The 27,534-nt window shown below is 40.1% G+C and overlaps 1 protein-coding gene across 1 annotated transcript in view; it reads right to left on the bottom strand.

The window, feature by feature from the left end:
* The window catches only part of CATSPERB (catsper channel auxiliary subunit beta), a 117,102-nt gene that overhangs the window by 23,887 nt on the left and 65,681 nt on the right, over positions 1 to 27,534 (bottom strand). Inside the window, exons 16-19 of the mRNA XM_088829775.1 lie at positions 24,307 to 24,461; positions 21,645 to 21,799; positions 9,545 to 9,735; positions 3,528 to 3,866 (exon numbers count right to left, since the gene is read on the bottom strand). Coding sequence (XP_088685901.1) covers positions 3,528 to 3,866; positions 9,545 to 9,735; positions 21,645 to 21,799; positions 24,307 to 24,461 — 840 coding nt within the window. The remainder of the gene's footprint in view (positions 1 to 3,527; positions 3,867 to 9,544; positions 9,736 to 21,644; positions 21,800 to 24,306; positions 24,462 to 27,534) is intronic.

Genomic DNA, 27,534 nt, shown 5'->3' with positions numbered 1-27,534 from the left:
TCCTGACCATACAGGTTTCTCAAGAGGCAGGTCAGGTGGTCTGGTATTCCCATCTCTTTCATAATTTTCCACAGTTTATGGTGATCCACACAGTCAAAGGCTTTGACATAGTTAATAAAGCAGAAGTAGATGTTTTCTGGAACTCTCTTGCTTTTTTGATGATCCAGCGGATGTTGGCAATTTGATCTCTGGTTCCTCTGCCTTTTCAAAAACCCCCTTGAACATCTGGAAGTTCACGGTTGATGTATTGCTGAAGCATGGCTTGGAGAATTTTGAGCATGACTTTACTAGCATGTGAGATGAGTGCAATTGTGCAGTAGTTTGAGCATTCTTTGGGCCCCCATTGGAATGAAAACTGACCCTTTTTCCCGTCCTGTGGCCACTGCTGAGTTTTCCAGATTTGCTGGCATATCGAGTGTAGCACTTTCACAGCATCATCTTTAAGGATTTGAAACAGCTCAACCGGGGAAATTTCCATCACCTCCACTAGCTTTGTTCGTAGTGATGCTTTTCCCAAGACCCACTTGACTTCACATTCCAGGATGTCTGGCTTTAGGTGAGTGATCACACCATCGTGATTATCTGGGTTGTGAAGATCTTTTTTTTTACAGTTCTTCTGAAGTATTCTTGCCACCTCTTCTTAATATCTTCTTTCTTCTGTTAGGTCCATACCATTTCTGTCCTTTATTGAGCCCATCTTTGCATGAAATGTTCCCTTGGTAGCTCTAATTTTCTTGAAGAGATCTCTAGTCTTTCCTATTCTATTATTTTCCTCTATTTCTTTTATATATATTATACATATTATATAAAATATAATTTTACAATTATTTTTATAATGTTTTTTCTTTTCCATCAACTCAAGATTGAAATTTTATTTCCTATGCTTGTTGACTTTTTCTTATGTTGGGTCATTTCCTTACATGGTTTTAAAATTATTTTTCTCAATACATGGTCAATGTAGATAGATTTTTTTTTAATTGGTGGATAATTGCTTTACAACATCGTGTTGGCCTCTGCCATTCATCAGCATGAATTAGCCACGGGTACACATATATCCTCTCTTATGAACCCACCTCCCATCTCCCACCCCATCTCCCTTCTCCCTTCTGGGTTCACAGAACACTGGGTTGAGCTCTCTGTGTCACACAGAAAATTCCCACTTGCTATCTATTTTACATATGGTAATGTATATGTTTCCATGCTATTCTTTCAGTTTGTCCCACCCTCTCCTTCCCCCACTGCGTCCACAAGTCTGTTCTCTATGCCTGCATCTTCACTGCTGCCCTGCCAATAGGTTCATTAGTACCATCTTTCTAGATTCCAAACACATGCACAGAGTGAAAAAGACTGACTTTTTGTGTGTGTGTGCAAGTCCATGTTACCTGGTTTATGAAAGTATTCATACAGATGGTTTTGTGCTTCCTTAAACTGGGGCCCAGGGATTGTAATGACTTCTCAGTTTGGGATTCTTGTATCTGGTATATAGTCTCTGGGTGTTACTCTAGAAGTTTAAAGAAATTCTTTGTGAGTCCCGTGGAGATCATAGTCCCTCTATCTCCTTTTTTGGGTTGTTGGGTAGCATTGCTCTTATTGCCTCTTCACCTCTCCACTATCTGATGGTTCCAGCCTTACTTAATGTTCTCAGTTCCAACTTCATGCCACAAGGTAGAAATGTCTAAAGGTCTACATCTTCAAGCCAAAGGCTGGGCATTAAAACATATTCCACTGTCTAAGTGATCCACCTCTGAGCCTCATAACCTCGTAGGAGCTACACATGAGCTAACTCTTTCGACTTTGAGTTCGCTCTTCATTTCTTGCTGTTGTTCAGTTGCTCAGTGGTGTCTGACTCTTTGTGACCCCATGGACTGCAGCACACCAGGCTTCCCGTCTGTCACCAACTCTCGGAGTGTGCTCAAACTCGTGTCCAATGAGTTGGTGATGCCATCCAACCATATTGTCCTCTGTTGTCCCTTCTGAAAGAATATTCAGGATTGATTTCCTTTAGGGTTGACTGGTTTGATCTCCTTGCAGTCCAAGGGACTCTCAAGGTCTTCTCCAACACCACAGTTCAAAAGCATCAATTCTTTGGTACTCAGCCTTCTTTATGGCCCAATGCTCACATCCATACATGACTACTGGAAAAACCTTATCTTTGACCAGATGGACCTTTGTTGGCACAATAATGTCTCTGCTTCTTAATAAGCTATCTAGGTTTGTTATAACTTTTCATCCAAGGAGCAAGCCATCTTTTAATTTCAAGACTGCAGTTGCCATCTGAAGTGATTTTGGAGCCCAGGAAAATAGTCTGTCACGGTTTCCATTGTTTTCCCATCTATTTGCCATGAAATGATGGGATTGGATGCCACGATCTTTGTTTTTTTGAAAATTGAGTTTCAGGCCAGCTTTTTCACTGTCCTCTTTCACGTTCATCAAGAAGCTCTTTAGTTACTCTTTGCTTTCTGCCATAAGGGTGGTGTCATCTGCATGTCTGAGGTTATTGATATTTCTCCTGGCAATCTTGATTCCAGCTTGTGCTTCATCCAGCCTGGCATTTTGCATGATGTACTCTGCATATAAGTTACATAAGCAGGGTGGCAATATACAGCCTTTACGTACTCCTTTTCCAACTTGGAACCAGTCCATTGTTCCATGTTCAGTTCTAACTGTTGCTTTTTTACCTGCATACAGGTTTCTCAGGATGCAAGGAAGGTGGTCTGGTATTCCCATCTCTTTAAGAATTTTCTACAATTTGTTGTGATCCACACATCAAAAGCTTTAGTGTAGTCAATGAAGCAGATGTTTTTCTGGAATTCTCTTGCTTTTTCTATGATCCAGTGGATATCTGATTCCTCTACCTTTTCCAAATCCAGCTTGAATATCTGAAAGCTCTCGGTTCATATACTGTTGAAGCCTAGCCTGAAGAATTTTGAGCAATATTTGCTAATGTCTTCATTTCTAGTGACAAGATTTTCCTTTTCCTCTCTCGTCTCTTTCATCTTTCTTTCCTCACTTTCTAGCTAAGTTATTTGCTAAAGTTTTTTGTTTTACTTTTTTCCAGTATGCCATTTTACCATCATCTTTAGTAAGTTTTATATTTTTAAATAAATAAATACTTGGAAAATGGAGCAAAGTATATAATTCTATTTAAAAGTTTTTTTTTTTTTGGCTTAAATACCTGAAATGGTTATAACAAGGTAATTAAAAGGTTTTCTTTTCAGAGGGCAGCTAAAATTTAAACTAAAATCCTCTGTAAATTTGGGCTGGTAATATAACCTCATTTTTCTCATTTATAAAATAAGGATTATAATCTAGCCCATTAGAATAGTCATAAACCATAAATTTTAAATGTAAAAACATTTAATACAGAGTTTTGCATAAGTGCTCAATAATTAGAGGCTTATACTGTTAGTGATAGAATGCCACCTACTAATGAAACCAAAGATAAAGGAAATATCAAAGAGTGTATTTTACATGCAAAAAAAGTAACAATATCTCCTCTTGTTATTTCCCAATAAAAATTAACTTACCTTTTGTATTAGGTATGACCTTCATTTTGAAAGTGTGAGACTTCCCCAGATCAATGTATTTCAGGACACTGAGGGATAGTGAGTCATCATGTTGTTGAAACCAGTAATTACATGGCTTTGCATAGATGTTCCATGTTTGTCCATTCCTTTTTCCAAAGTTGTATAAGAACCAGGAGTCTTTTTGAAAGGTCATGTTATGGGGGACTATTTCAGGCATGGTAGCAACAGCTAAAGCATTCTCATTATCTAAAATCGTTGTGATCAGGAAGCTGCTATAACCGGGAATCACTACAGTCTTTTCTATATCCGAATCTTGAAATGAGGAGATAACACCTGGAGCTAAAACAAGAATGATTTGGTATAAAATAGAACAGCTGATGTTCTCCAAGCAATACTGGTGGACATAACTGAGGAATACATTATTTGAGTTTTTAAACTATGGTCTTAACTAGAGAACATATTTGTCAGATTTCTGGTCATAATTCAAATTATTTTGTTGGAAGTGTATCACAAATATGCCAAACACACTTCTACTGTGAAATTAGTTCTACAAAATTCTCAGCAAAAAACAACCCACATAGGATTAAGTAATTATAAGAAAGCTGATTTCTTTTCTGTAGAACTAGTAAGAGCCTTAATAACCTAGAGATTGGAGAAAATCCATCACAGTGGATATGAGAGAAGTTAAAAGATGGCTGTTTGAAGGAGAGGGAAATTATTATTTTAAAATGTTTTTGAAACACATCAACAATGATATTCACCTTGTCCTGAAAAAAGTAAATAGAAGTAGTCTGAAAAGAACCTCGTAATTCCTTTATTATGCATACATGTTGTAATTTTTCCCATTTCAACAAACCAACAAAAACCCTTTTCTACATTCCCTTCAACTACCATCTCATTTATCTTTTCCCCTTCACTGTGAGATTCCCAAAAGGATTGCCTTATTCACTGTCTTCAATTCCCTACCTCTTGTAATTTTTTGACCCTAACCCAATGACTACATGTCATTTTTGTCTACATGACTCCACCCAGCAACAGCTTTTGTCAACTTTACGAGTGACTCTGACACAGATCCATTGGGCAGTTTTCTCTCCTGACCTCTTTTCTAAACCCACCTCTTGGCAGCATGTAGCACAGCATCACTCCTTCCTTCTTGAAGTAACTTCTTCACTTGGTTTCTGAGACATACTCTCTTCTCCTAGGAGACCATCCAGTCTTCCCCATCTCTCTGACCACTAAATGTTGGAATACCAGAGACTGGATCTCAAACTTGCTCCTTTCTTTATCTACACCTGCTTTCCCAGTGATCTCATCTAATCTAGCAGCATTAACTATCATATATGCTGACCACTGGGCTTCCCAGGTGGCTTGGTAGTAAAGAATTCACCTGCTAATGCAGGAGATGCTGGAGATGTGGGCTTGATCTTGGGTTGGGAAGATCCCTTCAGGAGGGAATGGCAAACTGCTCCAGTATTCTTGCCTGGGAAATCCCATAGGCAGAGGAGCTTGGCAGGCTACAGCCCATGGGATCGCAGAGTTGGACATGACTGAGTGACTGAGCACACACGCATGATGCTGGTCACTCACTTTCCCCTCCACCTTTTGGCTTTTTGAGATATAACTGATACATAATATTAGTTTTAGGTGTACAATATGATTCAGTGTTTTGGTATTTTTTGGTATCAGTTCAGTTCAGTCGCTCAGTTGTGTCCGACTCTCCGCGACCCCATGAATCACAGCACTCCAGGCCTCACTGTCCATCACCAACTCCCAGAGTTCACTCAAACTCATGTTCACAGAGTCGGTGATGCCATCCAGCCATCTCATTCTCTGTCATCCCCTTCTCCTCCTGCCCCCAACCTTTCCCAGCATCAGAGTCTTTTCCAGTGAGTCAACTTGTCGCATGAGGTGGCCAAAGTATTGCAGTTTCAGCTTTAGCATCAGTCCTTCCAATGAACACCCAGGATTGATCTCCTTTACAATGGACTGGTTGGATCTCCTTGCAGTCCAAGGGACTCTCAAGAGTCTTCTCCAACACCACAGTTCAAAAGCATCAATTCTTCGGCGATCAGCTTTCTTCACAGTCCAACTCTCACATCCATACATGACCACGGAAAAAACCATAGCCTTGACTAGACGGACCTTGGTTGGCAAAGTAATGTCTCTGCTTTTTAATATATTATCAAGGTTGGTCATCACTTTCCTTCCAAGGAGTAAGCGTCTTTTAATTTCATGGCTGCAATCAGCATCTGCAGTGATTTTGGAGCCCAAAAAAATAAAGTCTGACACTGTTTCCCCATCTATTTCCCACGAAGTGATGGGACCAGATGCCATGATCTTTGTTTTCTGAATGTTGAGCTTCAAGCCAACCTTTTCACTCTCCTCTTTCACTTTCATCAAGAGGCTTTTGAGTTCCTCTTCACTTTCTGCCATAAGGGTAGTGTCATCTGCATAGCTGAGATTATTGATATTTCTCCCAGCAATCTTGATTCCAGCTTGTGCTTCTTCCAGCCCAGCGTTCCTCATGATGTACTCTGCGTATAAGTTAAATAAGCAAGGTGACAATATACAGCCTTGTCACTTGCACTCCTTTTCCTATTTGGAACCAGTCTGTTGTTCCATGTACAGTTCTAACTGTTGCTTCCTGACCTGCATACAGATTTCACAAGAGGCAGGTCAGGTGGTCTGGTATTCCCATCTCTTTCAGAATTTTCCACAGTTGATTGTGATCCACACAGTCAAAGGCTTTGGCATAATCAATGAAGCAGAAATAGATGCTCTTCTGGAACTCTCTTGCTTTCTCCATGATCCAGCGGATGTTGGCAATTTGATCTCTGGTGCCTCTGCCTTTTCTAAAACTTGCTTGAACATTTGGGAGTTCACGGTTCACATATTGCTGAAGCCTGGCTTGGAGAATTTTGAGCATCACTTTACTAGCATGTGAGATGAGTACAATTGTGCGGTAGTTTGAGCATTCTTTGGCATTGCCTTTCTTTGGGATTGGAATGAAGACTGACCTTTTCCAGTCCTGTGGCCACTGCTGAGTTTTCCAAATTTGCTAGCATATTGAGTGCAGCACTTTCACAGCATCATCTTTCAAGATTTGAAATAGCTCAACTGGAATTCCATCACCACCACTAGTTTTGTTCGTAGTGATGCTTTCTAAGGCCCACTTGACTTCACATTCCAAGATGTCTGGCTCTAGGTCAGTGATCACGTTATCGTGACTATCTTGGTCGTGAAGATTTTTTTGTACAGTTCTTCTGTGTATTCTTGCCACCTCTTCTTAATATCTTCTGCTTCTGTTAGGTCCATACCATTTCTATCCTTTATTGAGCCCATCTTTGCATGAAATCCCTTGGAATCTCGAATTTTCTTGAAGAGATCTCTTGTTTTTCCTATTCTGTTGTCTTCCTCTATTTCTTTGCATTGATCACTGAGGAAGGTTTTCTTATCTCTCCTTGCTATTCTTTGGAACTCTGCATTCAGATGCTTATATCTTTCCTTTTCTCCTCTGCTTTTCACTTCTCTTCTTTTCACAGCTATTTGTAAGGCCTTCTCAAACAGCCATTTTGCTTTTTTGTATTTCTTTTCCATGGGGATGGTCTTGGTCCCTGTCTCCTGTACAATGTCACAAACCTCCGTCCAGAGTTCTTCAGGCACTCTGTCTATCAGATCTAGTCCCTTAAATCTATTCCTCACTTCCACTGTATAATCATAAGGGATTAGACTTAGGTCATATCTGAATGGTCTAGTGGTTTTCCCTACTTTCTTCAATTTAAGTCTGAATTTGGCAATAAGGAGTTCATGATCTGAGCCACAGTCAGCTCCCGGTCTTGTTTTTGTTAATTGTATAGAGCTTCTCCATCTTTGGCTGCAAAGAATATAATCAATCTGATTTCGGTGTTGACCATCTGGTGATGTCCATGTGTAGAGTCTTCTCTTGTGTTGTTGGAAGAGGGTGTTTGCTATGACCAGTGCGTTCTCTTGGCAAAACTCTATTAGCCTTTGCCCTGCTTCATTCCGTGCTCCAAGGCCAAATTTGCCTGTTACTCCAGGTGTTTCTTGACTTCATACTTTTGCATTCCAGTCCCCTATAATGAAAAGGACATCTTTTTTGGGTGTTAGTTCTAAAAGGTCTTGTAGGTCTTCATAGAACCGTTCAACTTCGGCTTCTTCAGCGTTACTGGTTGGGGCATAGGCCTGGATTACTGTAATATTGAATGGGTTGCCTTGGAAACGAACAGAAATCATTCTGTCGTTTTTAAGATTGCATCCAAGTATTGCATTTCGGACTCTTTTGTTGACCATGATGGCTATTCCATTTCTTCTAAGGGATTCCTGCCCACAGGGGTAGATATAATGGTCATCTGAGTTAAATTCACCCATTCCAGTCCATTTTAATTCACTGATTCCTAGAATGTCTATGTTCACTCTTGTCATCTCCTGTTTGACCACTTCCAATTTGCCTTGATTCATGGACCTAACATTCCAGGTTCCTATGCAATATTGCTCTTTATAGCACCGGACCTTGCTTCTATCATCGGTCACATCCACAACTGGTACTGGTTTTTCTTTTGCTCCATCCCTTTATTCCTTCGAGAGTTACTTCTCCACTGATCTCCAGTAGCATACTGGGCACCTACCGACCTGGGGAATTCCTCATTCAGTATCCTATCATTTTGCCCTTTGATACTGTTCATGGGGTTCTCAAGGCAAGTATACTGAAGTGGTATAAAACGCCAAAAAAAAATTTAACAAAGTGGTGATCAATGCATACCTATCCATAGCTACTTAAATGTAAATGACCTAAATTCTTCAATCAAAAGATGTAAAGTGGTTGAGTTGATTTAGAAACAAAAACAAGATATGGTATATGGTGCCTACAAGGGACTCACTTCAGATGTAAGGAGACATGCAGACTGAAAGTGAAGGGATGAAAAAAGATATTCTATGCAAGTGGAAAGCAAAAGAAGTCTGGGATACCAATACTTATATCAGAGAAAGTAGACCTTAAGATAAAGGCTAAAGAAGGTTATTATATAATAAGAGTCAAACAAAAAGATATAACGTTTGTAAATATTTATGCACTTAACAAATGAGCACCTAAATAATAAAGCAAATATTCATAGACTTTGAGGAGAAATAGATAGCAATTCAAAAGTAGTAGAGGATTTTAATACCCTACTTTCATCAATGCATAGGTCATACAGACAGAAAATCAACAAGGGGCATGATTGAACTTATGTTTTAGTAAGATCACTTAAGCTGCTCTGTTGAGAATAGACTGGGCATGTGACAGAGAAAGGGCAAGAAGGAAAGCAGAGAAATCAGTTTCCTTAAAAACTATTGAGTTGGCCAAAAAGTTTGTTCAGGTTCTCCTGTAAGATTTTATGAAAAACCCAAACGGACTTTTTGGCCAACTCAATAAATATGCACTTACTATCAGCCCAGCAGTTGCACTCCTGGGCATTTATTCCAGAGAAGTGAAAACATATGTATACACAAAAACCTGTACACAAATACTTAAGGCAGGGTCAACATTCTGTCTATTGTATGATTCCATTTATGTAACATTCTGGAAAGGAGAGAAATTGGGGAACAGAGAACAGATCATTGGTTGCCAGGGGCCAGGGTTAGGAGAGCAAAGAATTAAGAAAGAGTTTTATGGGACTGATCACAATGGTAGCTCCATCATTGAATGAATGGATTTATCAAAATCCATAGACATACACTGAAAAGAGTGAATTTTACTGTATGTAAGTTATACCTTAATAAACCTGACCAAAAAAAAAAAAAGAGACTATTGCAATAATCAAGTGAGAGAATGTATTAAATGTAAGATGCCTGTTATTCATCCCAGTGGAGAAATCAGGTTTTATTATTTTAAAAATAAAGAATTCCTCTAGGAATTTAAGTATATGTAGACTTCTGTAGATTGTCAATTGGTTTAAATTTTGAAATCTATTGTTCTATAAAAGAGCACGAACACTCATCAGAAATATTATTACACTTACTTTGTAATTGAAGACTAAGTTTATAGGAGTAATTTCCAGCTTCACTAATGGAAAGGGAACTAGACAAACAAGAGCTCTCATTTACTTCCTCTATTCCGAAAGGGTCTATCAGTTCTGCAATAACTGAGGACAAAAATCCTTCAGGAGTGTTATGTTGAAATACCTTTCTTATGTAAGCTGTTCCAGTTTTCCTAAAAACAAACCAACAAATATCAAGCAGTTTGGATAAAACAGTGGTTTACATTAGCAAGTTCATAAACATATACTTTATAAATAAAAAAATACCACAAACAGTTAACAAATGAATATTTGAGTAACATTTGTTCAATTTCATTAGTAATTGATGAAATGTCAGTTAAATGTCATCCCACAGCAATGGGATGTGATTTTTCACCTATCAAATTAAGGAAGTTTTTAAAAGACAGGGTTTAATAGTGATAAGAACTGAGAGAGATTGACACTAATGAAATGGTAAAATGGTACACTACTCCTAGAAAGCAGTTTGAAACTATGCACTGAGTTCTAATTTTTTTTTTTTTTTTGCCTTCTGATTCCATAAATCTACTGATAGGTCTCTATCCTAAGGACAAAACTTGAAACACAGAGGGGAAGAAAAGTTTTCCACACAAAGCTGTTCATCACAGGATTATGATAAAAGTTAGAAATAAAAATGCCAACAATAGGAAAATTAAGTAAATGATAATACCTGATCTACCTAGAAAAAAGCATCTATTAAGATGATTCTCACAAAGAGTTTTTCATTACCTAAGAAAAGTGGTCACATTATAATGTCTAAAATAAAGAAGTATAGTGAAAAATGTTGAAATGAATGTTGAAAAGGACTAATCAGTAATTCATCAAAGTGTTAACAGTCATGATTTTAATTGTCTTCTTTATATTTGCCCTTTAGGAAATTTCTGCAATGAGCATGTGCTTTATAAGCAAGAAAAACAACCCTCAAATATTAAGCTGTGCGTGTGTGCTAAGTCACTCAGCCATGCTGACTCTTTGCAACCCCATGGACTGTAGCCCACCAGGTAAGAATACTCGAGGGGGTTGCCATTTCCTACTCCAGGGGATCTTCCCTACCCAGGATCAAACCTGTGTCTCCTGTGTCTTCTGTATTGGCAGCCAGATTCTTTACCACTGAGCCACCTGGGAAGCCCTAAGCTAAGATATCCATATCAAGAAAAAATAAATCTACACACAGACCTTACACCCTTCACAAAAATTTAACTCAAAATGAATTACAGACTTAAACATAAAATGTAAAACCTCTAGAAGAGAACATGGGAGAAAATCTAGAAGAACTTGGGTATGGGGATGACTTTTTAGATACAACTTTAAGGACACAATCCTTAGAGTATCCTTTCACGATGAATGAAAAAAAATCAACAAGCCATACTTTGTTAAATTAAAAACGTATGCTTTGTGAGAGACACTGTCAAAAGAATTAGAATACAAGATGTGGGCTGGGAGAAAATAGTTATGAAAAACATATCTGACAAAGGACTGTTATCCAAAATAAACTATTGGGGAAGAATAGAATCGAATCTCTTTTTCCTCTACTCTCCTAGGTTCTGTGCCTGGGACCCTAGAAATTAAACTTACATAGTAACAATATTAATATGTAATTAATATTAACATAATAACAATAAAAAATTAACAATTTATTAATGTGTGTCATCCTTACACAGGTAGAAGCCTCAGTGATAAGTAATTCAAAGGGATGTTTAGAACCTGGGGCTTATCTAGCATCTTAATAAAGAATAATATATTTGTGGGGAAGTGACAAGAGACAGAAAAAGGGGATAAGACTTTCAGGGGTAGCAAACTGAAAAAGTAAATACATGGGAGAAACTATTGTAAGAGAAGGGTTGATAATAGTGCTTATTATGAAGAATTCTCTCAATGTCTCTAGACTGGTAGAAGTCTCCAGTTGTCTCTGATGGTTAAGAATCATCCTGCCTTTCTATATGTCTGCTTTTTCTTAATTGCCTTTGACTAAAAGTAATCCTTAAGCCAAAATATCATATTTTGGATTGACAGATGCCAACCCTACAATACAAAGAACTCTTAAAATTCAACAGTAAGAAAACAAATAGCCAGTGAAAAGTAGGCAAAGGGTCTAAACAGACACCTCACTGAAGAAGACATGCAGATGGAAAATAAACATATGAAAGGATGATTATATGCATTATATATCATCAGGAAATGCAAATTAAAACAACCATGAGATACCACTACATACTATTACAATGGCAATAGTCCAAAATACTTACAATGCCAAATACTGGTGAGGATACAGAGCAACAAGAACTCTTGTCTATTGCTGGTAGAAATGTAAAATGGTACAGCCACTTTGAAAGCCATTTATCATATGAGCCAGCAAACAAATTCCTTGGTATTTATTCAAATGAGTTAAACACAAAACCTGAACAAGAATGTTCATGGCACCATTATTCAAAGTAGCCAAAAACTTGGAAGCAACCAAGACTGCTTAATCAGTAGGTGAATGGATTAAAACACTGAGGTATATCCAGACAATGGAATGTTATTCAGTGGTAAAGAGAAATGAATTATCAAGTCATGAAAAGACATGAAGGAAGCTTAAATGGATACTACTAAGTGAAAGAAGTCAATATGCAAAGCAACACACTGTGCGATTCCAACTACATGACATTCTGAAAAAGGTAAAACTATAGAGACAGCATCTACTTCTGCTTCACTGACTATGCTAAAGCCTTTGACTGTGTGGATCACAATAAACTGTGGAAAACTCTTAAACAGATGGGAATATCTTACCCGTCCCCTGAGAAACCTGTATGCAGGTCAAGAAGCAACAGTTAGAACCAGACGTGGAACAACAGACTGGTTCAAAATTGGGGAAGGAGTATAACAGGGCTGTATGTTGTCGCCCTGCTTATTTAACTTCTATGCAGAGTACATCACGCAAAATGCTGGGTTGGATGAATCACAAGCTGGAGTCAAGATTGCTAGGAGAAATATCAATAACTTTAGATATGCAGATGATACCACTCTCATGGCAGAAAGTGAAGAGGAACTAAAGAGCCTTCTGATGATGGGAAAGAAGAGAGTGAAAAAGCTGGCTTGAAACTCCACATACAGAAACCTAGTATCATGGCATCTGGTCCCATCACTTCATGCAAACTGAAGGGGGAAAAGTAGAAACAGTGACAGATTTTATGTTCTTGGGCTCCAAAATCACTGTGGATAGTGACTGCAGCCACGAAATTAAAAGACACTTTCTCTTGAAAGGAAAGCTATGGCAAAGCTAGACAGCATTTTAAAAAGCAGGGATATCACTTTGCCAACAAAGGTCCATATAATCAAAGCTATGATTTTTGCAGTAGTCATGTACGGATGTGAGAGTTGGACCATAAAGAAGGCTGTAATTATTAAGCTGTAAGCAATCTGAAAGAGCACAGCACAGTGGTTAACTGGCCAGACTGTTGTGCTTATGTGCTCAGTCATGTCCGACTCTTTGCGACCCCATGGACCGTAGCTTACCAGGCTTCTCTGACCATGGTATTTCCCAGGCAAGAATACTGGAGTGGGTTGCCATTTCCTTCTCCAGGGGATCTTCCTGACCTAGGAATCAAACTCATGTCTCCTGTGTCTCCTGCATTGCAGGTGGATTCTTTGCCAATGAGCCATCAAAGAAGGCTGAACACTGAAGAACAGACGGTTTCTAATTGTGGTGCTGAAGAAGACTCTTGAGAGTCCCTTGGACAGCAAGGAGATCAAACCGTCAATCCTAAAGGAAATCAACCCTGAATATTCATTGGAAGGACCCTTGCTGAAGCTGAAGCTCTAATACTTTGGCCACCTGATGTGAAGAACTGACTCACTGGAAAAGACTCTGATGTTGGGAAAGATTGAAAACAAAGGAGAAGGGGGCGGGTGGCGACACAGGATGAGATGATTGAGTGGCATCGTCAACTCAATGGGTATGAATCTGAACAAACTCCAGGAGATTGTGAAGGACAGGGGTGCCTGGCTTGCTGCAGTCCATGGGGTCACAAAGAGTAGGACTCAACTTAGCAACTGAACAACAACAGCAAAATAGAGACAGTATAGATGTCAGGGATGAATAGGAAGAGCAGAGAGGAATTTCAGGGCAATGAAACTATTCTGTATGACAATATAAGATGTATATGTGTCATTATAGAATTGTCAAAATCCATAGAAAGTACAACACCAAGAGTGAATCCTGATGTAAACTATGGACTTCAGGTGATTGATGATGTGTCAGTATAGGTTCACGGATTGGAACAAATAAACCACTGTAGTGTCAGACACAAAGTGAGGGGGATATGTGTGGAGATGCGGCACATGAGAATTCTCTGTACTTTCTGATCCATGTTGCTTGATCCTAACGCTGCTCCTAAAAAATAAAGCTTATTACCGTAATTTAAAAAACTATTAACCTCTTTGCATCTTGAGTCATTGACCAATAGCCAGGCAGACACCTTAATTATTGACCCTGCCATCCCACTTCTCCCACCACTGGAGAAGTAAATGAGTTTCTTGTGTTCAAGTGTCCAGGATGGCTCTTGGGGGGCAATCAAGCTCCACTCTTACAGGAGAGGTAATAATTCAGCTTTTAAAGGAGAGAAGAGGGTTTGGGCAATGAAGGATGGGCTTAAAATTAGGAGTCAGGAAGTTCCTGAGGTGGAGAGGAATATCTGTTGAGTGGGGAAAACACTACAAAAAGGCAATCACCATCAAACGTAACTACCTATACCTGCTAAACTCCCATTCCAGTACGTTTGCTGTTTCTCCAGCCCACTGCCCTCATCCCAAGCCAATGAAACTGCTTTAATCAAGGTGACCACAGCCTGGAAGGTTGCCATATCCAAAGACCACTTCACTTCTTGGTTCTTATGTTACAGTCTCTCAGTCACATGGGTCACAGTGGTTTACTCCACTTTCCAAAACATCCGCCTCCCTTGGCTTACATGTCTCCACTTTACCCCGTTTTTTTTTCTTTTTTTTCTATTTTATTGACTATTCCTTTTTCATTTTCTTGGCTGGGGCCTCCTCTTCTGCCTAATCTCTCTTCCAGGAGTGAACCCAGGCCTTTTCTTCTCTACATACATCCATTTATATTGGAACAACTACCAAACGCAGAGCTTCTGTTATTTCTGCGGTATGCGTTCGTATATCCAGGCAACTGTCAACTTCACATCTTTACCTAGGTACCTAATAGGTATTTCACACTTAATATTTTCAATATGCAAGCCTCACTCACCCTGCCTAACCCTGCACTCCAAATCTCAGAAAATGACAGCATCCTCTACCTAGCTACAAACTAAAACCCTAGCAAATTCTTGATGGTTCTGTAGCTCATTCCCACAACAGCCAATCCACCATCAAATCCTGTCTTTTCTCAAGTGCACTGCTTCGACCATCTTCTTTTCTCACCTGTATTATTTCAGTAGCTTTCCAAGGAGCCTGGAGACTTTGACTCTCACCCTGTCCTATACTTTTCACAGCAAATGATCTTTTAAAAAATATAAATTATTTCACTATCCTATATAAAACTTTCCAATGGCTTCCCCTGGCACCAAGAATAAAATATAAACCCCTATGCAGCCTACAGTTCCCTCTATGATCTGGTACTTCCCTACCTTCTCACTGACCTTCCAACACACCATCTCACTGTGTACTATCCACACAAGCAGTCCAAGTGTAACTGGACTAAGCTCTCAAAAAAAACAAAAAGTTCTAAAAAAAGAAAGAAATAGTTCTGGAGATGGACAGTGGTAATGGTTGCACAACCATGTGAATATACTTAATGCCACAGAACTACACTCTTAAAAATGGCTAAAATGGTAAATTTTATGTTATGCATATTTTGCTATACCCGCTAGGCTGTAATGCAAAAAAGCATTATAAATATAAATGTAGTCATTAAATACCAATAAAATGTTCAACTCATCAAGAAGATGTAACAATTCTTTTTTGTAACACTGCAAGTAGCTATCTTATTTTAAACTACTTTATTGAGTTATGATTGACAGATAAAAGGCCTTACATATTTAATATAAACAACTTGATGAGTTTAAGGATAAGTATATACCATGAAATCAACATCATAAGCAAGTATGAGAAGATGTAACAATTTTAAACATATACATATCTTAACAACAGCCTCACACATATATAAGGCAAAATTGACAGAACTACAATGAAGAATTGACAAATTCAATATCACATCAGAAAATTTTAACATAACTCAATAATTGATAGATCACAAAAGAAAAAAATCAGTTAAGGATAAAGAAAATTGGAAAATCACAATTAACAAGATTAATCTAACAAGTGAATACTAATACTGCACGCAACAATGTATGAAATGTATAAACATAGATAATACACAACGACCAAGATAGGTTTATTCCATGACTTTCAGTCTGATTCAACATTAAATCCATAATATAATTCACAGCATTAAGTAAAAGTTCAAAGGAAAAAACTAAGTTCAATAGATACAGGAGAAACATTTAAGTTAAAAACAAAAAGAAAACACCTCTTAAACTGAAAAAAAAAAAAAGATAACAGTAAATGAAAAAGTTTTTAAAATGTATGGAAAGGATAGTACGTGATGGTGAAATGTTTAAAATATTTTTTTAAAAGTCAGGAACAAGGAAGCCCACTGCTAATGGTGTGAATGTTTGTATCCCTCCAAAATTCCTGTGTTGAAAACATAATGCCCAAAGTGATGGTATTTGGAGATGAAGCTTTTGGAAAGTGATTCAGATCATGCAGGTAAAGCATTTGTGAATCAGTTTAGTACCCTGCCCCTTTCAATCATGACAGTACGCGGCGAGAAGTTGGTAATCTATACCCAGGAGAGAGTCTGCACCAGAAACCTACCATGCTGGCACCTTAATCTTAGACTTCTAGTCTTCATAACTGTGAGAAATACATTTGTTTATAAGCCATCTGTCTGGAGAATCCGCATGGGCAGAGGAGCCTGGTGGGCTATAGCCCATGGGGTTGCAAAGAGTTGGACACGACTGAAGTGACTTAGCACACACACATAAGTCATTTAGTTTTTTTGTGTTTGATTAGAGCAGCCTGAATGGAATGACACCAATTAACTTCATTTATATTTAATAAGCTCCTACATACTATAACAGAAAGAAATGTATAATATGCTAAAAGATGTTAAAATAAACAAATTATCTGCAGGTGATGTGATTATCTGCTTAGAAAAATATTTACCCCTACTCAGAAAATCCAAAAGAATATATAGAAAAAGTACTAGAATCAGCAAATGAGTTTAGCAAATTTGAAACACTTGAGATCGCTACACAAAAGTCAATTATAAGGCATTCTGCTTTGGCTCTTGATGTAGAAAGAAGCAGCCCAACAAGCAATGAAACAAAATGGATAAATCACAAAGTTGTCACTTTCCTTAAGCCATCCAAGAACTAACCAGAAATCCAAGGGAATGAAATTAAAAGACACTTACTCCTTGGAAGGAAAGTTATGACCAACCTAGATAGTGTATTAAAAAGCGGAGACATTACTTTGCCAACAAAGGCCCAAATCTAGTCAAGGCTATGGTTTTTCTAGTGGTCATGTATGGATGTGAGAGTTGGACTGTGAAAAGAGCTGAGCGCTGAAGAATTGATGCTTTTGAACTGTGGTTTTGGAGAAGACTCTTGAGAGTCCATTGGACTGCAAGGAGAGCCAACCAGTCCATCCTAAAGGAGATCAGTCCTTTGGAAGGACTGATGTTGAAGCTGAAACTCCAATACTTTGCCCTCCCTTCATGTGAAGAGTTGACTCATTTGAAAAGATGATGCTGGGAAAGATTGAAGGCAGGAGGAGAAGGGGACAACAGGGGATGAGATGGCTGGATGGCATCACTGACTCGATGCACATGAGTTTGAGTGAACTCCAGGAGTTGGTGATGGACAGGGAAAGGCCTGGCGTGCTGTGATTCATGGGGTCCCAAAGAGTCGGACACGACTGAGTACTGAACTGAACTGAAGCCATTCCAAGCAAAGTCTGAACACAGTAACAGTTTCACTCGTGGAAGAGCATAGAGGGGAAAAACATGGTACTGGTCACAATATAAATAAATAATGCATGTCTAAAAATAGAAAAAACAGAAAAAAAAACCTGCCAAAGGCCAAGATGTGCTGGTATGTTAGTCTGGAAATGCTGGGGCACCTTTCAAAAGGGAGCTGCTCTCACTTGCAAGCTCCTTCCCATGGGCCTCAGGAGAAAGACTGGGGCAGACAGTGGACCAGAGAGAGTCCCTGCTGGTGGTGCAGGCAGCAAGGGAGTGCGGGGCAAGGTCATTATAGGGAGATTAGAGAGGGTGGGAGGAAACAGGGAGGAAGTCTCATTCACTTCCCTGAGCCTTCTTTCATAAGAAGCAAAAGCTTGGGCGTTAAACAGTTAAACATAGGCCTCAAAAGAGGTGATCTTGGCTGGGGAGGAGGGCCTAGAGGGTGCTGGCACTGAAGCCCCGGCTCCCTCCCCTTCCTTCCCACCTCCACTCTCTCCTCCCTCCCTCATCTCCCCTACACAGCAGAAGCTTTAAACTGGTGAGAGAGAGGAAACAGAGCCACCCATCACTGGGGCACAGGCAAAGACACATTATGAGTAAGAGAAGACTAAAATAATAACCCTCTATCCTTATGGAGAGTCAGGAAGTTGTCTTGGGTCTAAAATTCTAGGAACACAAATAGAGTATCCTACTGCAAGAAGAGTCAGGAATCTCCACCCAGGATCTAACTGCAGCTATAAAAGCAGAATTTGGTTGCAAGAAGTAATTTTTATTAATAGGTTGTTGTGCTTTTTTTTTTTCTTCTTAATGGAACTTGACTTGCTGAATCTAACATTTAAGTGCAAGAACAAAGGCCAAGAAGATCCAAGACAGGGTGCCATTCACACAAGTTACCTGGTTAGAGAAAATTTGTCACTGTGACCTAGGGAAGGTCAAATACAGTAATGAAACAGAAGAGAGATCGAGACAGACCGATGCACATGGGGAACTAGGTTATGTTACAGTGGTGACACTGCAGATCAGAAGGGCCTTTTTTGCACAGTTGGTCTATACATAAAAAAACAGAGAAATCTGATTTCTATTATACTTCATACTACACTCAACATCTATTCTAGATTAAAACCTTAAAAGTACACAGCAAAAGTTAAAAACTACAAGACATAGTAGGAAAACAGCCAAATAGATTGTGATATATTCATATGAGTGAATGTAGACACATACATCAATACCAAATAGTCTTTTGTATGAAAAAGGCAAATCATAGGAAAGGGTATACATTGCTAAGTAATACATTTGGCAAAATGAAACAATATAGTTTGATACACATGTATGTTAAACCTTTAAAAAAAAACATTTCTTAATATGTTCACACAAAATTTAAGATAATGGTTATTTCTGGGGAGGCATAGTTGTGGGGAGGAGAGGCAACAAAGAAAAGGAAAGTTGCCCAGAAGCAACAGTGGAAGAGTTCAGGGCCCTCAACAGAGTGGCAGACTTTCAGACAACTAGAAGTGATGGGGGCAGTGGTATTCAGGTAGAAGTGTCACCCTCATCAGCAGACCCCTTGCCCCTTTATCTCACCTCACTCTCAATCAAACCCAGAAGGGGCTGGAAACCATCAGCTAAGAGGGAGGGAAGATATGAGTCTAAAAATAATAAGAATGAGAAACTCTTCACCCCCTATACTCTAGGTTTCTCAGACTGGGTCAGGCTCAAATGGGGGTTGGAAAACAGACTTAAATTGATAAGGGTTTGAAGTTTCTTAAAATACTGGACAAGAATGGAGTCATGTGGTAAATGACTGACTTAGACATTTTTAAGCTAGTTCAGTTCAGTTCAGTTCAGTCGCTCAGTCGTGTCCGACTCTCCAGCTAAGGAAACAATTATTTACTCTCTAATGGAAAAGCTATGGGCCTTGCAGATACTTCATCTAGAGGCAGAAAGCAAATAGGTCCACAGAGGTGGTTTGAAAAGACAGGATGAAAAGTAAAGTTGATATCTAGCTGATTGAGTAAACAAATTACACATAATCAATCTGGTCATTCATTTAATTAGAATCCTTCAAGCTTTCTGCTCCCTTAGAATAACATCCACATTCCCTACTGAGACTAAAAGGGGCCCATCTGGTCTCGAATAACTTCTCTCCTTGGTTCACAACAGCCAGGTCACTCTGGTTTTTCTTGAGTTTCTCAAGCACACATCATGCTTCTTTGGGCCTGGGAGCCTTTTCCACACTGCGGTCTTGGCTGGAGCCTTTCCCCCACCCCTTTCCTTCACCCTCATTCCTGTGAGTTCGTCTTAAGCATCACCGCCTCTGTGAGACCTCCCCAAATCCTCCAAACAAGGACTCAGCCCGAGAACTCACTCGCCATGCTCCATGCTCCTCTGTCACAGACTCACATCAACTGTGATTTCATAACTGTCTACGTCCTGTGCTGGAATACAAGCTCCAGGAGTACACGGGCTTGAATGTCTTCCTCACTCTATCATAGCACCTCCCTCAGCACCTTGCATGTAGTAAATATTAAAAAACTATTTGTGGAAGAGGAAGATATAGGACTCATCCTGCTTCACCCCTGACCACCCTTTGGCCTACAGCTGACCTCATGACTCCGGCTCCCAAATCCTTGACCTTCTGGCTGAAGTCCCACCTGCCCCCAGTTCCCAGATCCTGGCTTCCATGTCCTTCCTCAGAAATGCCCATTCTCTAGTTTCTGTGCAAGTAGAGCAAAGTTACTGACTGCACATAGAACACGCTATGCTGCTTTTTAAACATTCTGATCTTTTAGAGAATTATCATATGCTTTCAAAATAATTCAGATAAAAGTTGATATTAATATTGAGATGATACTAACCGCATGTTAATTTCAAAGAGTGATTCTCTACTTTTTCTCCAAAGACAAACCTATATCAACAGGCACTAATGGATCTGTAATATCACACATTCAAAAGCGAGCAAAAACAAATAGTTCTCGATGATCACGGATACGTTTCTTAGAGACAGAAGGTTCTACAATCATTGTGGAATAAAACCTAATGCCAACATCTGCTATATTATGTTTGCTTCCTGTCTGCATATCTCCCTCTGAGGGAAGTGTTGGGTGGAGCATGGAGCTGTTGGCTGCTGCTGCTGCTAAGTCATTTCAGTCGTGTCCGACTCTGTATGACTCCATAGACGGAAGCCCACCAGGCTCCCCCGTCCCTGGGATTCTCCAGGCAAGAACACTGGAGTGGGTTGCCATTTCCTTCTCCAATGCATGAAAGTGAAAAGTGAAAGTGAAGTCGCTCAATCGTGCCCGACTCTTAGCGATCCCATGGACTGCAGCCCACCAGGCTCCTCCATCCATGGGATTTTCCAGGCAAGAGTACTGGAGTGGGTTTCCTTCTCCAGGATCTGTTGGCTATGGGACATTATCTAGTTGATAGCCCAATGGACGTATAATAGAGAGATTTCAACCTGGTGGAACAGGGCTCACCAGTTTGGGAACAGGTGCGTTTCTGGTAATATGAGACTGTTACTTTTCTGGTTGTTAGATGTGTGTGTGTGGGAGGGGGCAGTTGTAGAATTCATATTGTTTTTCAAAGATTTTAAGCCTTAAAGGAAGCTTTCAGGGTCATTGGCTCTTGCTAATATCTTTGAAGAAAGCATTCCTGAGAACTCTGCATACCCTGTTAGGCAGTATTTCAGGCAGGATGGTCTCCTCTGTGTTAGATTTGCTTGTCATAGGACATATGACAACTGCCATGGGAGTGAGCTCTGAAGATAAGCAGTACCCAGTGTAGCCCCAGACATTTTTGATACTCAGGACAACAAACACACATTTCTTTAGCTTGGCCTGATGGTGCTGATATACTTGGTACCATGTTCCTAAAACTGGGGCACCGTGCACAGCACCTTGAAGTCTACAAATGTATTTGACCTCACAAGGTGTTCAAAAAGACTTACTCTTCTTGACTAAGAAAATTACTCCAAAAGATAGGGTCAAAATTTAGAATTTACATACCAGTGTACAATCTAAGTAAAATGTGAAGCTAATCAATACCTACCTGGAGTGTATCAATTTTCCAAAGTGAATGTCATAGAATTGCTTGGTGTATACTGTATCCTTCGGTTCATTCTTGGGCACATATGCATAAAATATCATTTCATTTAAGGTGAGATACTGTGGAGCAAGGGCAGTGTCAAAGCCCATGTCAAAAGCCTGGAACATGAAAACAGAAAATATTGAATTTATTTGGACTGCAAGGAGAACAAACTGTCAATCCTAAAGGAAATTAACCCTGAATATTCATTGGAAGGACTGATGCTGAAGCTGAAGCTCCAATATTTTGGCCACCAGATGCGAAGAGCTGATTCATTGGAAAAGACTCTGATGCTGGGAAAGATTGAGGGCAGGAGGAGAAGGGGGTTACAGAAGATGAGATGGGTGGAAGGCATCACCAACTCAGTGGACATGAGTTGAAGCAAACTTCAAGAAATAGTGAAGGGAAGGGAAGACTGGCGTGCTACAGTCCATGGGGTTGCAAAGAGTTGGACACGATTTAGCGACTGAACAACAGCATAATTCCATTACTACAAAATGCAAATAATGGATTTGCTTCCATTTCACATCAAAACAATATTGCTTTTCTTATCAATAGAAGGAATATCGCTAAATATCCACGCAGATGGGAGGGAAAACACACTTTTCTATTGAGGAGGAGAGGAAATTCTGAAGAGTGAAGCAGTTTAACATTCCTGTATAGAAGGCTGCAACGGCAGACAGGAGTGTCTTGTCTCATATGTGGGGGAAGAGTTTAGAAGAGCAGGTTCTAAAACTTGGTTCCTGTTTGGAGTATTCTGTAAGCAAGGGGCAGAGAAGCACCTCCTGACACTTGAGAGTTACTCCCACCATGTCATGCTGGTAACTCTATACTGCTGCTGCAGAGTCCTCGAGGCTGGTGGTTCACAAGGCTTTTCCTCTCTTTCAACACAGACAACTTGGGACCAGATTTCTGATCTGCAAGTCATCTTTCCAACATACCCTTCTCTGACGCTGATCTTGTCCAGCTTTGGGAAATTGTAGGAGTGAGAAGACAGGTGGGGACTAGTCCCAAGGGGATGCTGGAGTTGCCCTGGTTGCTGTGACACGAGGACGGAGGGGTAGATGCTGCAGTCTGATGGAGCAGCCACCATCAAGCAGTGCCGTTCAGACCCATGTTCTGTCATGCCTTTTCCTCTGGTCTCTGAAATTTGGGAACTCACTGAGAAGGGGAGAGAATGGGAAACAGATGCCAGGAGAATACACATGGGACTGAACGTGTATTGAACATATGGCTTAAGGACTCTTGAAAACTGCTGACAAGGCTTTAAGGGTTCTGTGTGACGTTCGAGACTGGGAGTGGTAAGAACATCCCATGAAAGAACGTGCAAGTCCCGGGAGAGAGAGCATAGTGACCAAAAGCACAGGTCCTGAAACTGTTGCCCCAAACTGATCTGATGCCTGATTCCAGGAACTAACCAGTGGCGCGTATAATTTGGGGTGAATTACTTACCCTCCCTGTGCCTTACTTTCCTTGTGGGTAAAATGAGGATATGTAATTGTTATAAAGATTAAGTGTTCAGAACAGTGTTTGGCACCTACTCAGAGTCAAACAAGGTTTACGGATCATGTGTATTCAGAGAGGACATGGATATAGTTTGTTTTGGGAGAGGGAGGTGATAATATTGAGTACAAATTCCTTGAACGCACTCACCTTGAGTATAAAAACCCATTTTGGCTTTTGATTTTAATAATTTAAACTTTCACGTAAGAGAACATTTTCTACAAATTGTGAAGTTAGTGAAAATTGAGGTAACTGCTTTTTTGGTTAGGGCTACCCTGCTGATCACAGGATTTGATTTGTTTCTATGCAGCGCCACCTAAGAGACTGGTGAATAAATTACACAGGGAGTCATGTGATGGCATCTTACTGTCACTAGGAAGTTCCCCTTTTTTCTCTGCCAGTATCTCAGAAGACAGGGAAATTAAAACACCATGTTCTGAACCGCAGTCTTGGCCTGGTAATTTTGAGTGATTTATTAAAACTAGAGTCACCCTTTATTCTATATCCTTTAAACTAAAGTGCAGATTTTATTAGATCCCAGTTAAAAAATCCATTTATTTGCTGATATATTGATGAGAATTCATTATCATGGCTATGTGGTCCGTGATGAGTTTCTAGGTTCAAATATCTTTATAAGTGGCCCATTATACATTAAAATTATTAGAAAAATCTGCATGAAGTATCATCCATGATGCAGATGATCATCCCTTTCTCTGTTAGCATTAGAAAAGGAAGAAACAAGTGGGGAGGGTTAGTAAGAAAGAAAAAAGTCAATAGTGGGAAAAAACATAACTCATATTTCTTTAAGGTCAACCTTGAGAGAGTCAAACTCACCACACACCTGGGTTGGATCTAGTTCAGAATATCTGGTGGTTTGCTGTGAAAACATTTATATGAAAATATTCCGGGTGTATGTGTAAATCTATAAAGCTCTGTATGGGACTTGAAAGATTCTGGAGATGTTCCCTGATATATGAAGGTTTTTCCTTTAGTTAAAAATAGCAAAGAGTATTAAGAGTGTTTGTCCCAAGGAGAATGCTTTCCCGTTTCCCTATTTCTCTGTATATAGAATATGACATCTATTGAGACAAGGCAAACTGTTTCAACGCATTAGATCACTGACCTGTCCAAAAATACCTTTAGAATTTCGAAAGGCAGCAAGTGATCCACCAGCTTCAAAGTGGTCTGGAGTCAGTTTATGTATGAGTCCCATGTGGTCATAGTACAAAGTGAAAATTTTATCAGAAATAGATCCAATTTTACTATATTTTCCTAACCCTGTTAGGAAAGAAATGGATATCGCTTGACACTGATATAATACACTTCAGTTCAGTTCAGTCACTCAGTTGTGTCCGACTCTGCGACCCCATGGACTGCAGCACGCCAGGCTTCCCTGTCCATCACCAACTCCTGGAGCCTGCTCAAATTCACGTCCATTGAGTCGGTGATGCCATCCAACCATCTCATCCTCTGTCGTCCCCTTCTCCTTCTGCCTTCAGTCTTTCCCAGCATCAGGGTCTTTTCCAGTGAGTCAGTTCTTCACATTAGGTGGCCAAAGTATTGGATGATACAACTAGAGAACTTTTAAAACTATACCTTATAAAAACTCTATTTAAACTAAAAGGTGAGAGAAGCACTCTGAGACTCCATAATGAGCAAATTCCTGTTAGTTTTTGTTAGGTCCATGGAAAGTTTTTTTCAAGCTCTGTTTCATTACTGAACCTGTTTGCTGAAGCAGATGAAGGACAGAAGTGAGCAGATGTCTGGAGGAAAGGAGGCTAGCTCTCCCTGGCGGTGGGTTCTCTTCATAACACTGAAATCAGACCAGAATCCCATGGATGGAGGAGCCTGGTAGGCTGCAGTCCGTGGGGTCGCTAAGGGTCAGACACGACTGAGCGACTTCACTTTCACACATTGGAGAAGGGAATGGCAACCCACTCCAGTGTTCTTGCCTGGAGAGTCCCAGGGACGGGGGAGCCTGGTGGGCTTCCGTCTATGGGGTCACACAGAGTCGGACACGACTGAAGTGACTTAGAGAGAGAGAGAGAGAAGGGGGAAGTGGAGAAGGAAATGGCAACCCACTCCAGTACACTTGCCTGGAAAATCCCATGGACGGAGGAGCCTGGTAGGGATCGGGAAGATCCATGGGATCGATGGGATCGGGAAGAGTCGGATACGACTGAGCAACTTCACTTTCACTTTTCACTCTCATGCATTGGAGAAGGAAATGTCAACCCACTCCAGTATTCTTGCCTGGAGAATCCCAGGGACAGAGGAGCCTGGTGGGCTGCTGTCTATGGGGTTGCACACGGTCGGACACGACTGAAGCGACTTAGCAGCAGCAGCAGTAGGTGGAAGGCAGTGAGAAAATAACCCTCAGGGAGGCAAGGGGAATTATCAGTAGAGACCACTGGGTCATTAGCTATACAGAGTACATCATGAGAAATACTGGGCTGGAGGAATCACAAGCTGGAATCAAGATTGTCAGGAGAAATATCAATAACCTCATATATTGAGATGACACCACCCTTATGGCAGAAAGTGAAGAAGAACTAAAGAGCCTCTTGATGAAAGTGAAAGAGGAGAGTGAAAAAGTTGGCTTAAAGATCAACATTCAGAAAACTAAGATCATGGCATCCAATTCCATCACTTCATGGCAAATAGATGGGGAAACAGTGGAAACAGTGGCTGACTTTATTTTTCTGGGCTCCAAAATTACTGGAGATGGTGATTGCAGCCATGAAATTAAAAGATGCTTACTCGTTGGAAGGAAACTTATGACCAACCTAGACAGCATATTAAAAAGCAGAGACATTCCTTTGTCAACAAAGGTCTGTCTAGTCAAGGCTATGATTTTTCCAGTGGTCATGTATGGATGTGAGAGTCGGACTATAAAGAAAGCTGAAAGCTGAAGAATTGATGCTTTTGAACTGTGGTGTTGGAGAAGGCTCTTGAGAGTCCCTTGGACTGCAAGGAGATCCAACCAGTCCATCCTAAAGGAGATCAGTCCTGGGTGTTCATTGGTAGGACTGATGTTGAAACTGAAACTCCAATACTTTGGCCACCTGATACAAAGAGCTGACCCATTTGAAAAGACCCTGATGCTGGGAAAGATTGAGGGCAGAAGGAGAAGGAAACGACAGAGGATGAGATGGTTGGATGGCATCGCCGACCAATGGACATGGGTTTGGGTGGACTGCGGGAGTTGGTGATGGACAGGGAGGCCTGGTGTGCTGCGGTTCATGGGGTCCCAAAGAGTCGGACACGACTGAGTGACTGAACTGAACTAAACTGGTAGCTCAGATGGTAAAGAATCCGCCTGCAACGTGGGAGACCTGGGTTCGATCCCTGGGTTGGGAAGATCCCCTGGAGGAGGGCATGGCAACCCACTCCAATATTCTTGCCTGGAGAATTCCAGGGACAGAGGAGCCTGGTGGGCTACAGTCCATAGGGTCAGAAAGAGTGAGACATGATAGAGTGACTTTCACTGGCTCAGTCTAGTTGACACATGAAATTAACCATTACAATTACTAAGGTTCAACATGCCGTATTTCATCTGTAAACATAAGATAGACTTTTTTCATATTTTAACATCTTGTAAAGGGACGTTTTATAATTGATGTCTTATAATCATCGTCCACGAGGTGGCACTCATGCCATAGTAGTCAGTTAGCTATGGGGGCTATATCAATATTGTCTCCGTTCTTTATATTGTCATTTCTTCCCTGGATTATTGGTATAATACATGCTGAGTTATAATGTCGCTTAAAATGCTTTAAAATATTACATTATAATTCAGTATTGAAACAAAATTACTGTGGGTTCAGCAAGAGAGGAAAACAAAGTACGGCCTATATTCATCAAAAAAAGCAAATGACACTAAAGAATTACCTCACTACCACATTTTCTTGTAGAACAATCACCAACTATTTTATATGACCTAAGAGGAAAGAAGCCTATAAGTAGATGAAATTATATGTTTTACTGTGAAGATACACATGAAATTATTGCCTTATCACACACCAAGCTGGGGAAATAATGTCAGCATAATCCATGTATCATCCATGATCATTATTAAAACACTGTGTTAAAGTTTAACTGGAAGAGTTTTTCTTTTCTTTGTGTGAATAGAACCAAGTGTATCTTACACTTAATAAAGCTCATATTTGATGAAATATGTTTATAACATTCTTCTGTTGGTTTTGCATATGAATAACTAGTTGCACACGAGCAGTCGCTTAGTCATATCAGACTCTTTGTGACCCCATGGAATGTAGTCCACCAGACTCCTCTGTCCATGGGATTTTCCAGGCAAGAACACTGGACTGGGTTGCCATTTCCTCCACCAGAA

This window comes from Moschus berezovskii, chromosome 21 (assembly GCF_049115385.1).
Source record: "Moschus berezovskii isolate FMDL1 chromosome 21, NW_MosBer_1.0, whole genome shotgun sequence".
Taxonomy (NCBI): domain Eukaryota; kingdom Metazoa; phylum Chordata; class Mammalia; order Artiodactyla; family Moschidae; genus Moschus; species Moschus berezovskii.
Note: the sequence above shows the minus strand (reverse complement) of the source record. Positions and strands in the feature narration are given on the sequence as shown.